Source organism: Saccostrea cucullata, unplaced genomic scaffold, assembly GCF_032062105.1.
Source record: "Saccostrea cucullata isolate Sc308-1 unplaced genomic scaffold, CSIRO_AGI_Scuc_v1 ctg182, whole genome shotgun sequence".
NCBI lineage: Eukaryota > Metazoa > Mollusca > Bivalvia > Ostreida > Ostreidae > Saccostrea > Saccostrea cuccullata.
Genome location: NW_026925642.1, coordinates 141,566 through 154,542, shown reverse-complemented (window position 1 = coordinate 154,542; position 12,977 = coordinate 141,566). Strand labels below are relative to the sequence as shown.

The following is a 12,977-nucleotide window of genomic DNA, read 5'->3' as shown; positions in this document are numbered from 1 at the left end:
TGTTTGAAACTTATTTAGCATCAATGATTGGTATGAAAAGGTCAGTCAACATAGGACTTTACAATGGATTACACTTGCTGGCAAGGTCGTTGTTTCGACCATAGAAATTGCGAAATGACGATTTTAACGAAATTGTTGACATCCTTGGTTCACCAACTTATTTGCATAACCTTGCCTCGATTTAGAAATAGAATGTTCGTATGCTCTTGCCTATCAGATCAACTGGGTGTAAATATTGGCCGACACAATAGTATGAAAAGTGATATTTAACATTTAAAGCAGTTTAAATTTGATAAGTAGGTCATTGCATCGACCAAAGAATCGGAATGATGAATTTAAACGAGTTCTTGATGTTCTTGTTTCAACAATTTGTTTATCAATAGCTAATGCCTCGTTTTAGAAATTGTTCGTAGAGCATCCTCTTGCGTATCAATTCGATTTGGAGATTTTGGAGACGTAAACTACTTTTGCAGGAAATAGGGACATATTGCCACAAAAATGAGGAAAGCTTACGAAATTTTAAAATAATTACGTTCTTTTTATATAAAGTTTGTTAACATTAACGTCTAGTAATATTTCCAAATATGAAACACAAGTTTAATTTCATTAATGCGTACATGTAAGTCATGTAAGTGTGGTACGAAGAAGTCATTTTGCTTTTAGGTATTAATTTGAGGATTTTTGGTCTTATTTAACATGGTTTGTGAAAAATAAAATGTACACGATTTATCTTTCCCCCCTTGAAAACAACCGCTTAAAGAAATCATCATATTATTTTTTCCATTCACCTCTGTTTGATTTGAAAAAACGATGACCTATTGCAGTACTTATAAAGTGATTTTAGAAAATACAAACTTGCAGGAAACTGAAAATTCGATCAGTAAAATGATTTGCAATTTTTGTCATTATACTTCTGTCATGTCATGATTAGTCATGTGTGAAACTCTTGTACATAAGTTTTTGTTGTCTAGTTTCAGGTGTTTAAAAACTGTGTTATGTTTGTACTCTTATTTCTCAAGTGAGGCCTTGAGTAAAGAAAAAAATCAAAGATATTTGTTCAATACTCTTTTACTTATACATGTAAATGCATCTTACTGACACTAAGCAGATATATGTATATACTTTTTCTGTAATCATTTCAACACTGAACAGGTGGCGTTACAAAATGTTTTATTTATTCAAATGTTTCTTTAAAAATATATACAAATACAGATCAATTAATAATGTCCTAAATAAATTCATCCATCACACAACTTTAATGCGAAATACAATCCTCGCTTACAAAAAAAAAATTAAGTTTTATCTGTGTTGTTCTTAAAGAAATCGCACCAAAAAGAAGCACATGATAATTTTTTTAAATTTGTAGATTCTTCTCAAATCTAGATTATTCATTGCTTGCTTTGTAGGGATGCAGGGGGATATCTGATAAACGTATCTTTAAAAAGTTGGATTTTTTAAAAGTTACAGTACATGAATAAAACATGTGGAGATAACGAACAGTATTCAGGGTCAGAAGTTCATAAAACAATACAAAATAGGAGTAGAGCAAACGCGGACCTCAAAAACATCAGAGGTGGGATCAGGTGCCATGGAGGAGTGAGCATTCCCTGCCGACTGGTCACATCCGCCGTGTGCTCCTTGTCATGATCGGGAAATAACGGAAAAATCCGTCGTCAATTCAGCATTAAATAATGGACCAACAATGAGTATGAAAAAGTCAGCCAACATTTGATTCAATGATAAACTGTATTTGCTGACAAGGTTATTATATCGACCATATAGAACTTCCGAAATGATGACTTTAAACGAGATCGCTGATATTCTTGTTTCATTAATGTGCTTGTCAATATTTACCTCGTTTTAGAAATTGTTCATACGTAGAGTATGCTCTTGCGTATTGAATCAAATGAGATATATAAACTCCGTATGCAGGTGATGAAGGTATATTGCTGCATAAGTAAAGTAAGTTGACGATTGTAAAGTTAAAGTCATAACGTTTATCACAGAGCTTTGTTTTAGACTACCATTAACGTCTTTTTCAAGTAAAATATACAAATATAAAACAGATGTGTCAGACTCTGTGGTACCTTTTATCTCAAGCTCACCTGGGATATATCGTATCGACATAATAATGGAAATTACCATTGTTAATTGACAATACGTCGTTTAATTTTTTTTAAATTTATTTGAATCTCTTCACCATTTTACAATAGCGTACAGAGACTACAAAAACATATAGGTGATTTTATATACAACAATAGGTCTAGAAAGGCATGCGTGAACAAACAAAAAAATATATCTACATGTCGAGTTCAAGGCCACAGCAAGTGTTTTCTTCTTTTCACGTATACGATTTTGGACAAATTCTGCTTCATACGAATATATCAATAGGTCTGCTAATAACGGGGCGCAATTGATACCCAAGGGAGTTCCAACAGATTTTTGGAAGACCTGGTCTCTAAAAACAACATATATATTGTCAATCAGAAACTTAAGCATTTTTTAATGTCAACTTCAGAGTACTTGTGTGTATAATCAGAATGTTTTTTAAGAAAATAATTTTGCAAATGGCCAATGACAAGGTAAGTAAAATTACGAGTTATATTTTTATTGAAAAAATAGCTGTCAATGATAGCAAAAAAAAAAACAACATTTGTTTTGAAAATGTTTTATCTGTATTATTTTAACATGATACGAAAGGAATTTCAAGTATTAAAGCTCTTATTTGTAGATATTGGTACTCATCGTTATTTATATACTATAAATACTAGGGCTATAAGTATATAACTTGAATATCACGTTGTAAATTTTGATATTGCTGAAAAGAACGAATACCTGTTTTTTTACTATTAAAGTTTGCCCATAACATGTATAAATGTACAATCTTGCTCTACAGAAGTATGTCTTTATAATTGAATAAAGAAATGTTCATAATTCAAATATTTCTGCCAATATTCTTATTAGTTCCAAAATTAGCAAATAAGAACGTGTTGAATTTACTGGAAAGCGATAAATACAAATTTTACAGCATTATACTTGTGTTGAGTCTATGCCTTGAATTGCATGCATAAAATTGTGAACTGGATATCTATATATATAAAGACAACATTTTGACAATAAAAAAGTTGTTTATCAAAGATTTCTTTCTACAAGACAATGTAAAATATTTCAGCAAAGCTGAGCTTATCTTACCGTCTTTTTTTAAAATCCTCGTCAGAATTATTAGATTATTGTAATGGTTTCTCATTTTCTCATTTATAAGTCTGTACTAAATTAATGGTCCTAATTATATGTTTAAGACCACCTTTTAAGACAAAAATTTATATTTTCAAGTAGCTTCATTACGGCAGCAGTGAACGTCAAAATGGAGAAAGTTTTTAAGCTCTTATTGTACTAGAATAACAAAGACAAACTATTGATTAGGCCGAAACAACACCACGATAAAATTGTGAATTACATTTGTAACTATCCAATGCTTACTGATAATCGGAATCTAAGGCAAAATTATTACAGAAAATTATCTTAAATTAATAAAAATTGCATGTTGACATGTATAAAGAGTATATTTCTTTGAATATTTATTATAATTACGTTTACAGTGTCAGTGTTAAAGTGTTTCACACATGCCTTTCCTTGAGCGTGAAGAACATCATCTATTCGTTTCTTTTCCTTTCTTTTTTTGTAAGCTTTCTTTTTACATACTATGAATGGTTCGATTAAATGCGATGCCAGGCGATTTCTATTGAAATTCTAAATCGTCAAACTACATTATTTGTTAGCATTGCTCATTTCTTGTTGCCAACTCTCTTTTGATAATAGCTTCTTGCTTTTTGCAAAATACACGAAAGCAGTTGTTTATTGTCAATACCCATTCTCAATGCCTTACTGCTAATTGCTTTTCCCAATTTACAGATAGTTTGCTGTTAATTTCGATTTTATTCATTACTCTCTCTTTTTGGGAGACATTTACTATTCAAAAATGGCTAAAGACCTTTTGTTTTCATTTACATGCTTATTGCCAATTACTGAAGGTTTCTTCTTTGTAATCAACTGGTTATATTGAACATTGCATAAAAGTCAGTAATATTTGAAACACAACAGTTATTCAGATACATTGGTTATTTAATAGAGAAAAATAAATCATTTATTATAAACAACAGATACTGCAATGTCGATTTGAGATTTTCTAACCTTCCAGCTTTTCATCAAAATGGCTATATTTTTTTTATATACTTAACAAAGTTTAATGAAATTGGACAGCCAATGTGTACACTGTGAATTCTATGTGAATTGCGATTGTCACACATTCCCAAAACATTATATTTCATATATTTCATTGAATAAACATGAAAAGTGGTATCTTCAGGTCTAAGTGATTTAAGGAACGTAGAATTGATATTCAGGAGGGGAGCTGCTAAAGGGGGACTTAGAAGATCTGAGGCAGAAATAAACTGAGCAGTGTAGATATAACACAATTGTTTTCATTCTTTTGGGGTGCCTACTACGTAATTAACATGCTCTTGTTTATCATAAGGAGAACATGAGACATTTACCCACCAGGTGTTTTTAAAGATTTTTATTAACAAAATAAACTTTGATCTTTAATTAAAGCAATCACTTCTGAAGGAAGCTTATATGTAACAAAGCCCGGTAATAAATACTTCTCTGTTTCTGTTTTGTATTACGTTTCCATTTGTCTGTATATCCTTTTAATAACGCTGAATCAAACTCTTTCTGAAGATCACACTAAACAATGAACTAAATGGTAAACAAGTATTCAAATTCATCAGCATGAATTTATTTTTATACTTCTTTTATCAGTATGAATTTCTAACAAAATGTGTAATTAAAATAGTTCTTAATCTATTAATGGTTCTGATGACTGAATTTGCTTAAGATGAACTATGTCTTATTAAGTCATACTTATTACTTTTATACTTCTTTTATCAGTATGAATTTCTAACAAAATGTGTAATTAAAATAGTTCTTAATCTATCAATGGTTCTGATGATTGAATTTGCTTAAGATGAACTATTTCTTATTAAGTCAAACAAAATAATATTTCCTAAAGCATCACCCATTTACTGAAAAGAAGATACATATATTTTGAAATATTAACATCAAAGGACACAGAAAACTTTTTGAATGGATATACATATACATTTTGCACTTAAAGGTCTCACAATTGGAAATCCTATAGTTATTAAATTATGTGGTGAAATGCAGTGCGGCGTGCCACACAGCACATCAAAGTCACCTTGATCTTTATCAAAATGGATCTCATAATTGTTGTACTCCTTATTTTGAACTCACACTGGTTCAAGAGCAACGATCAGAGAAAAATAGAACCTTTGTTTATAATTAAGATAGCGTACTTTGCAATTCTGACGTTCTTTTACACACCTATAGGGGAACTTTCCACACTTTTTAGCAGAGTATATCATATGAGCATGCTGAAATTAACACTCTGATTAAAATACTTGCAATTTATTTGAAAGATTGAAGGTGTTATCCCCATGAGGAGGATGTATAAAGACCATGTTGACTATAGCTATGGGATGCCTACAAGTTTTATTATTTTCTGAAAGCTTCTTATGTAGCTTTTAATTTCAAAATCACTGATATTTCTAGTCCAGTTTTACAGATAATTCGTGGATTTGAACACATATACAAGATAATGTAAATAGAGTGAAAAACATTCAGACAAACGTTAAAAGAGATAAGAAAATTCAAACTTCGACCTCAAGTTCGGATAACTTGTCAAAAACAGAGAGGAAAGGGTTGAATGTCTTTTTGCTACAGCAAACTGTGGAATCATTCGTGAGGGTTAATGTTCGTGGGTACGCAGTTTTTTTTCTTGGTTTGTGGGGAGTCGATTTCGTTGGTACTTTCGTTGTAACTCGTATTTAAAGAAAATGCAATGAATAAATATTGTAAGAATTCATAAATAAGAAATCTGAAGAAGTCATGAAATCCACGAACATTGGTCCTCGCGAACATTGATGCTTCCACAGTAGTATAAGATACAAGTCTTCAAGCAAAGTGGAGTTTTTGATTCTTCTATCGAAAAATGCCCCATCAAATATTAACTATTATAGTTAAGGTCGATCGTCTTACACCCGACAGACAGAATTTATAGATTGCTACTCACTGCCATCATTATTCCTCGGTCATGTTATAAATTACTTGCTGTATTCTCTATGTTTGGAGGAAAATTTGTCTGGTCACGAACTTGTGGATACAAATAGGTGTCCGAACGAAGGCGCCAAACAATAGAAAAATAAATCGAACCGCAACATGCACGTCAACAAAGAGGGTGAAAACAGTCAAGTTGTGATAAATGAGGGAAAAAAATTCAATGGAATTTTACAGATTCCTAAATGACAGATCAATAAGTGAAAGTTCCAGTTTATTCCATAAACTTACACTCATTTTTTTGGGCTTGAAATAGAGATCTACTAAAGATACATTGCAGTCTAGACTGTTGTTAGTATGAAAAAAGAGATTCATTCATAAAACCGAGTGTCTGTAGGTTATTTCCAAATGAACCATTTCAAATTGGAAAAAAATGTGTTATAATAATTGGAGAACAGATTCATTGATGAGGTTCCAGAGGTTCCAGAAAAAAGTATTACGAAAATTAGGGAGCATTCACAAATAATGAGAGAGTGAAGAGCTCTTCGCGGGCAATCAAAAGTAAAGAGAGCATCAAATAAATTGCTGCTCTTGTCATTTCTTTTCATTAATTTGAACCATAATTAATTTTCTCGGCCAATCACTGCAAAACTAAAATCAAAATTATGTAGACAAATAATCGAAGTAAGGTCGCCCCACAGGTGATTGACTCCTTACTAAATAAAAAGTATTCCTACACAAGAGAAATCAAAGTGTGGTGACACGCCGGATAAATAGCCGCTCGGTTACAGCAGGGCGATATCGACATTATCTTCAATAGAGGTACGGAAAAAATAAAAATCTCATTCAGAAAATAAAGATTTAAAAGTCCCCTGAAAAAAAATGTATGATTGTATAAAAGAGAATTATTTAGAAACATATATTTCTAAAAGAAAGTACATACCTTAATGCTGCTTTGAGTAATTTCATGGTTACCTGCCTTTCTGGTAAAGTTCTAAAATTTCAGAGTCTGTAATGCACAAAACAATAAGAAAATGTAGAGAAAAGATGAAACAGGTGAACGCAGCTAAGAGTCTGACAAAACGTTCAGAAACGATGCAGTTATAATGTTCAGAATTTTTCAGACACAGTGCTGCTTATTAAACGTAGGCCTTTGAAACCCAAAATTTAATCATAACCCAGGTAGTATGAGCCTAGATAAATCGAAATCGCACCTTCTCTTCTGATTATAACTTTTGATAGCCAGAAAAGTGATGTTCGACAGAATTTTTAGAAAATTATATGAACGTTGGTGGTAAAGCAGAAAAGTGATAAGATATCTAAATTCAAAGCTTTCAACCGGTAGAATTGTCACAATAAATCAGTCCTTACCAAAGAATGTATAGTAAAAGCAAATGCTATTAAACATAAAATATGACAAAGATGTTTATTCACAGTAAAATACAAATACATGATTGCAAAACACGAAAAAATCCTATTTAATTTTGGGAAACAACATTGTTAAATATTCTTTGTATTGCCAGAACGTTGTCTTATTGATCTTCTCATTTTGGTCAGAAAGAATATGAAATCCCGTGTAATCTGTCGAAATATTAATTTTGCCGGCAATTGCCCAAGATAGCCCTATGGATAACGTGATCGTGTAAATTGATTCTAATTGGAAAAGAGATGTAAGCGGCCCTCTCCCAGTAACAAGGGCTGGGGTAATAGTTGTGGAAATGGTTTCCGTGTAACAGAGAGGGATTGACCCCGGGATTGACGGTAGTGACCTCTGTACGTCATAGCCTATCATTGTGACAGACTCGGTAGCAGGGGATCCTAATTACGCATGACAGATCCTCCGAGAGATGAGGATGATCTCTCTCCATAGGGGGCGCCGTAATCCACAAACTGTCATAAGACGAAGAGTTGTGTTTTAAACATTCCTTGTAACAAATCTGGTCTGACTTAATGTGACGGAACTTGTGAGAGGGTTATAATTTTTATGTGTTATTGATGGTGAAGTAGATAAAGTGGTTTTAACATCACTGGAACTCTAAAGTGGTTCATGCTGGGTAACGCTGGGATAAAAAGAAAGAAATATTCCACAGATGTGAGATACTTGTTTTCTTGAAGGATGAGTGACATGAATTCGTCGTTGATGGTCATATTGACAATGAATTCCAGTAACAATGGTACTCACTTTTGTGATCCTTTTCCGTACCCCTCGCCGTTTGAAATTTATGCCGTTCTCTGTCCATCTATAGCCTTATTAACTCTTTTTACTAACATTTTAGTCATTGTCGTTTTTACTAAAAAGCATCTTCTGTCTCCGACATCCGTTCTTCTTATCGGCCTCGCCGTCAGTGACATCTTGGCGGGAAACGTCATCTCGCCACCCTTTATTTATGCCTATGGGATAGCCGACACTAGTCAACCGCTTCCCTACCCTATGTGCTTGTTTTACGACTATGGGAGTATACTGGCCGCCCTGTTCCATCAGACGTCAGTTTGGATCACCATGGCTCTCGGCGTCCAGAGGTATGTGGTTGTGTCCTTCCCCATTGTAGGCCGGAGAATTTGTACGATTAAGATGTCCATTGTATGGGTTATTGTCATTGCTATTGTGGCCCTTGTTATGTATTCTATCACATTTTTTAGTACAACATATGATTCAGTGGTAATTGACGGAAAATCTTTATGTGTTTGCATGGAAAATCCGCATTTTTCTGATATTGTGCAAATTTACAGTGTTTCGCGTGGAGTTTTCGGACAACTTATTCCTTGCGCTGTACTGACTATTACAACAATATTGCTTGTTAGACGCCTGCATATCACTAAAAATCAAATGGCAAAAATAAGAGCCAGCGAAAACAGAGAAAGAGAGAAAAAAGACAATCGTTCTATGAGAAGGACATCTTACATGGTCATTGCCATTGTGTCGTGTTTTCTGCTGGCAGAAATCCCTAACGGCTGCTACTTTGTCGCAAAAGCTATGAACATCTCTATCTTCTCTCCTGACGCCGATCTGAAGTTATCCACAGTTTTGAATGTACTGGTATATGTTGTCAATCATATTAATTTCTGGATTTACGTCTTCTTGAGTAGACACTTTAGGCGATCTCTGAAGAAGATTTTACGACTGAACTGGTTATTTCACGGCTGCCGCAAAGAGAACTCGAAATTGGATTCACGACCAACAACCCTTTTTACTAGTCAGTCTCTTGGATAATTTCTGTTTTCATATTTATTTTATACTGGTCTCAAGACTACAATTTTATATTAAATACGGTAGATATGATGTTTTTCATTCATTCATAACACAATTCACTTCAAATAATCAATAAAATTGCAATGAATGAGATACTTATCTTTCACGGAAACTTGATTTAGAAGTTTTATTCATATTGGCTATGGAGTGGATACGGTTATTTTCCTGAAAAATTAAAGAAAATTCTATGGAATTAGACTTCTGTAAGTATATTCAATCTGAAGATTAAAATAATAAAAGTATAGTAAATATTTCATGCACAAACTTTAGTCAAGGAAGTTAAAGTGATTAATAAATCAAATTCGGGTATTTGAATTTCATTTATGATACATGTACATTATACAGATTTCAATGAAGCTATTTGATCTCCAAACCTGACTCAACCTTGCTTTCTTGGCAAATTAGCACAAAAAAAAGACCTTCCATATCGTTCAAAAAGTGCTCTGGTCTAATTATTCATATTTTCAAAACTAGTACCCTATTAATTTTTTTTAATAAAGGTTAATGTTTGAAAACCTATTTTCTCAAGGAGAATACCATTCATTAAAGAAGTACTAGTACATTGACAAAAAGATTTATAGATCTTTAATTGCCAAACATGTATTTCATCAAAGTAAAACTCCCTTTCAACAATTGCCAAATTCTTTAATATTGAATTTTATCCCGTGTATTTTAGAGTTGTTGATGCAAAATTGAATTTTAATAAATTTGAGTTTTTCTGGTTATTAATATTATATCTGTAATTAGAATAAACATTTTTGTTCTTGATAATTTTCACAATCGAATATTTAAATGTAGTACATGCAATGTTACAGACAATGTTTATACTTTGATTAAAACTTTTTTGTAAAAATTGAGTATATAATTTATGAGGGCTGGGGCGATTCGCTTTCCTTGTCCTAAAGCGAGCTTAAAATTGAAACATACTAATTAAAAGTCGCCAAGTACTTTTCTGTGAAGTTAAAGATGTCCGAAGCAATATGTGTAAAATTCTATTGGATTAAAATAACATTCAAGAAAATTTCTTCATGCACATTACACATATGCTTTTGCATGAAAATATATAAAGGCTTGGAACGAAACTTCATTTAATATCACTAGGCAAAAGGAGAGAAAAAATGGGGTAAAAGGATGTTAAAGAAATCCCGCCTACATATTAGTAATAACATCAGCCCAGACGCGGTATCAAAGAGGTAATAATTGCCTTCAATTTTATTAATATTGCTACAGAAGTTCTTATCTCGAAAAATTAATCCACAGTGATTAGATGAGCAGGTAAATATGGATTGATTCAGTTCCAAAAAAATTCCTTGTAATTGGATTTTTTTAATCGAAGTTTTTTAAGGTACAGATAAAATCAAATCCTATGATAAAACCAAATCCAACAACAATTTTATTGAAAAAAAAAAATTCAAACCGAATATCTGGCTGTGGTCTTCAACACGTCAATTAAATATATCGATGTCGTTTAAAAAATGAACAACAGTTTCATTTATTTATATGGAGACGCCAGGTGAACTTGAAATAAAAGACTACGGAGTTTGTCACTTCTGTTTTATGTTCTGATGTTTTTACTGATTAAAACCGATAACAGGCAACTAATAAACTAATGATCTGTATGACAAAAGGGATGAGTATAGTTTTCTATTTTTAACCTTAACTTTCATTTTTATTTGGCATCATTCCAACATCACATGCCTATAGTGTAAAATCTCCAAACTTATTCGACACACAAGAACTTGCGCTGAATGTGATCATATATTTTTCTAAAGCTTACCTTTATTTAAATAAACTAATGATCTGTATGACAAAAAATATACATTTTTACAACTTTCATTTTTATTTGGATTTCAATAACCCCATTTAAATTCTCCAAAGAACTTGCTTTTTTTTTTATACAAAAGCAAGCTTCTCTCTTTCAATTTTTTTTTAAAACAGTTTCTACGGTCATTATAATGACCTTGTTGGTAAAATTTATCTATCTTGGTTTTTACTTTATCTGTTCTTTTTTTTTTTTTTTTTTTTTTTTTTTGTTATACAGTATAGCTGATTTATACATAGAGATCACGAGGCGTGTGACCGGTCAATAGGGGATGCTTACTCCTTCTAGACACCTAATCCCTACTCTGGTGTTTTCAGGTGGTCCGTGTTTTTGTCCTGTTCACGGCTCCTTTCGTCAACGGAACTATAAAATTATAACCACTGTTTGTTAATATAAAGATAACGAACAGTGCTCGATCTGAAAGAAATCTATTAAAAAAGAAAACGATAGAGAGGGAATAAGAGAGGGAATAAAACAAGGACCACTGGATGTCCCAGAGGTGGAATCAGGTGTCGGGGGGGGGGGGGGGAGTAAACCTCCTCTGTTGACCGGTCACACCCGCCTTGAGCTCTGTGTACTGATCAAGGATATATTGCATTGTCAAATCTAGTATGAAAACAGATGGCCCAATGATAAGATGTGTATTTACGAGCAAGGACATTAAATTTGTTGAAATGTTTAAATCCCTGATACATAAACGTATGCGTGAGAAGCATATACTAGTATGTCGAGTCGACATACGAATTAAAATGATCAATTGATATAATATTGCTTATGCTATTTAAAAGTAGAATTAAAGGCTATATAAACTGACATTTATGGAGACAACAAATAATATTCAAGATCAAAAATCCACTTAAACAATGCAAAATAGGAGCAGAAGAAACATGGACCCCAAAAACATCAGAGGTGGGATCAGGTGCCATGGAGAATGAGCATCCCTTGCCAACCGCTCACACCGGCTGTGTTCTCCTTGTCATGATTGGGACATTTCGACAATTCAGTGTGTATATAATGGCCTAACAATTAGTATGAAAAAAAAGTCGGTCAGCATTTGATTCAACGATAAATTGTATTTGCTGACAAGGTCATTGTATCGTATAGAACTTACGAAATGATGACTTTAAACGAGACTGCTGATATTCTTGTTTCATCGACTTTATTGTAAACAATTCAGGAATTGTACATACCCATAGAGCATGCTCTTGCGTATCGAATCAAGTGAGAGATATAAACTCCGATGAAGGCATATTGCTGCATAAGTAAGGGAAGTTGACTATCGAAAACTTAGAGACGTCAGGTTTATCATAAAGCTTGGTTGTAAGAATACCATTAATGTCTTTTTCAAGTAAAATATCTAAATATGAAACTAATGTGTCAGACTCTGAGGTATCTTTTATTTCAAGCTCACCGGGATATATCGAGTCGTTATTAGAATAGAAATAACTGACAATACGTCGTTTATATTAAAATGACGAGTTGAAGGCCACATCAAGTGTTTTCCTTTTCTACGTATAAAATTTAGGACGAATTCTGCTTCATATGAATACAAAAATAGGTCTGCTGATTACGGGGTGCAATTGGTAACCATGGAAATTCCAATAGATTATCGGAAGACCTGGGGCGAAATTCATAAAAATTCTTAGTACATTCTTAAGTTTGAAAAATCACTTAAGTCATGCTTTTTGTACTTAACCTCCCTAAGTTTTACTTAAATTTTGTAGAAATACTGAAGTGTAATTCATAAACATACTAAGTGCTTAAGTATTG

General features: G+C 32.7%; 1 protein-coding gene across 1 annotated transcript in view; it reads right to left on the bottom strand.

Moving 5' to 3' along the window:
* Positions 1 to 7,134, bottom strand: part of LOC134269449 (sex peptide receptor-like) — a 44,473-nt gene extending 37,339 nt beyond the window's left edge. The window contains exon 1 of the mRNA XM_062751644.1: positions 7,079 to 7,134. Within this exon, the coding sequence (XP_062607628.1) occupies positions 7,079 to 7,104 (26 nt within the window). The 5' untranslated portion in view covers positions 7,105 to 7,134. The remainder of the gene's footprint in view (positions 1 to 7,078) is intronic.
* Positions 7,135 to 12,977: the final 5,843 nt, after the last annotated feature.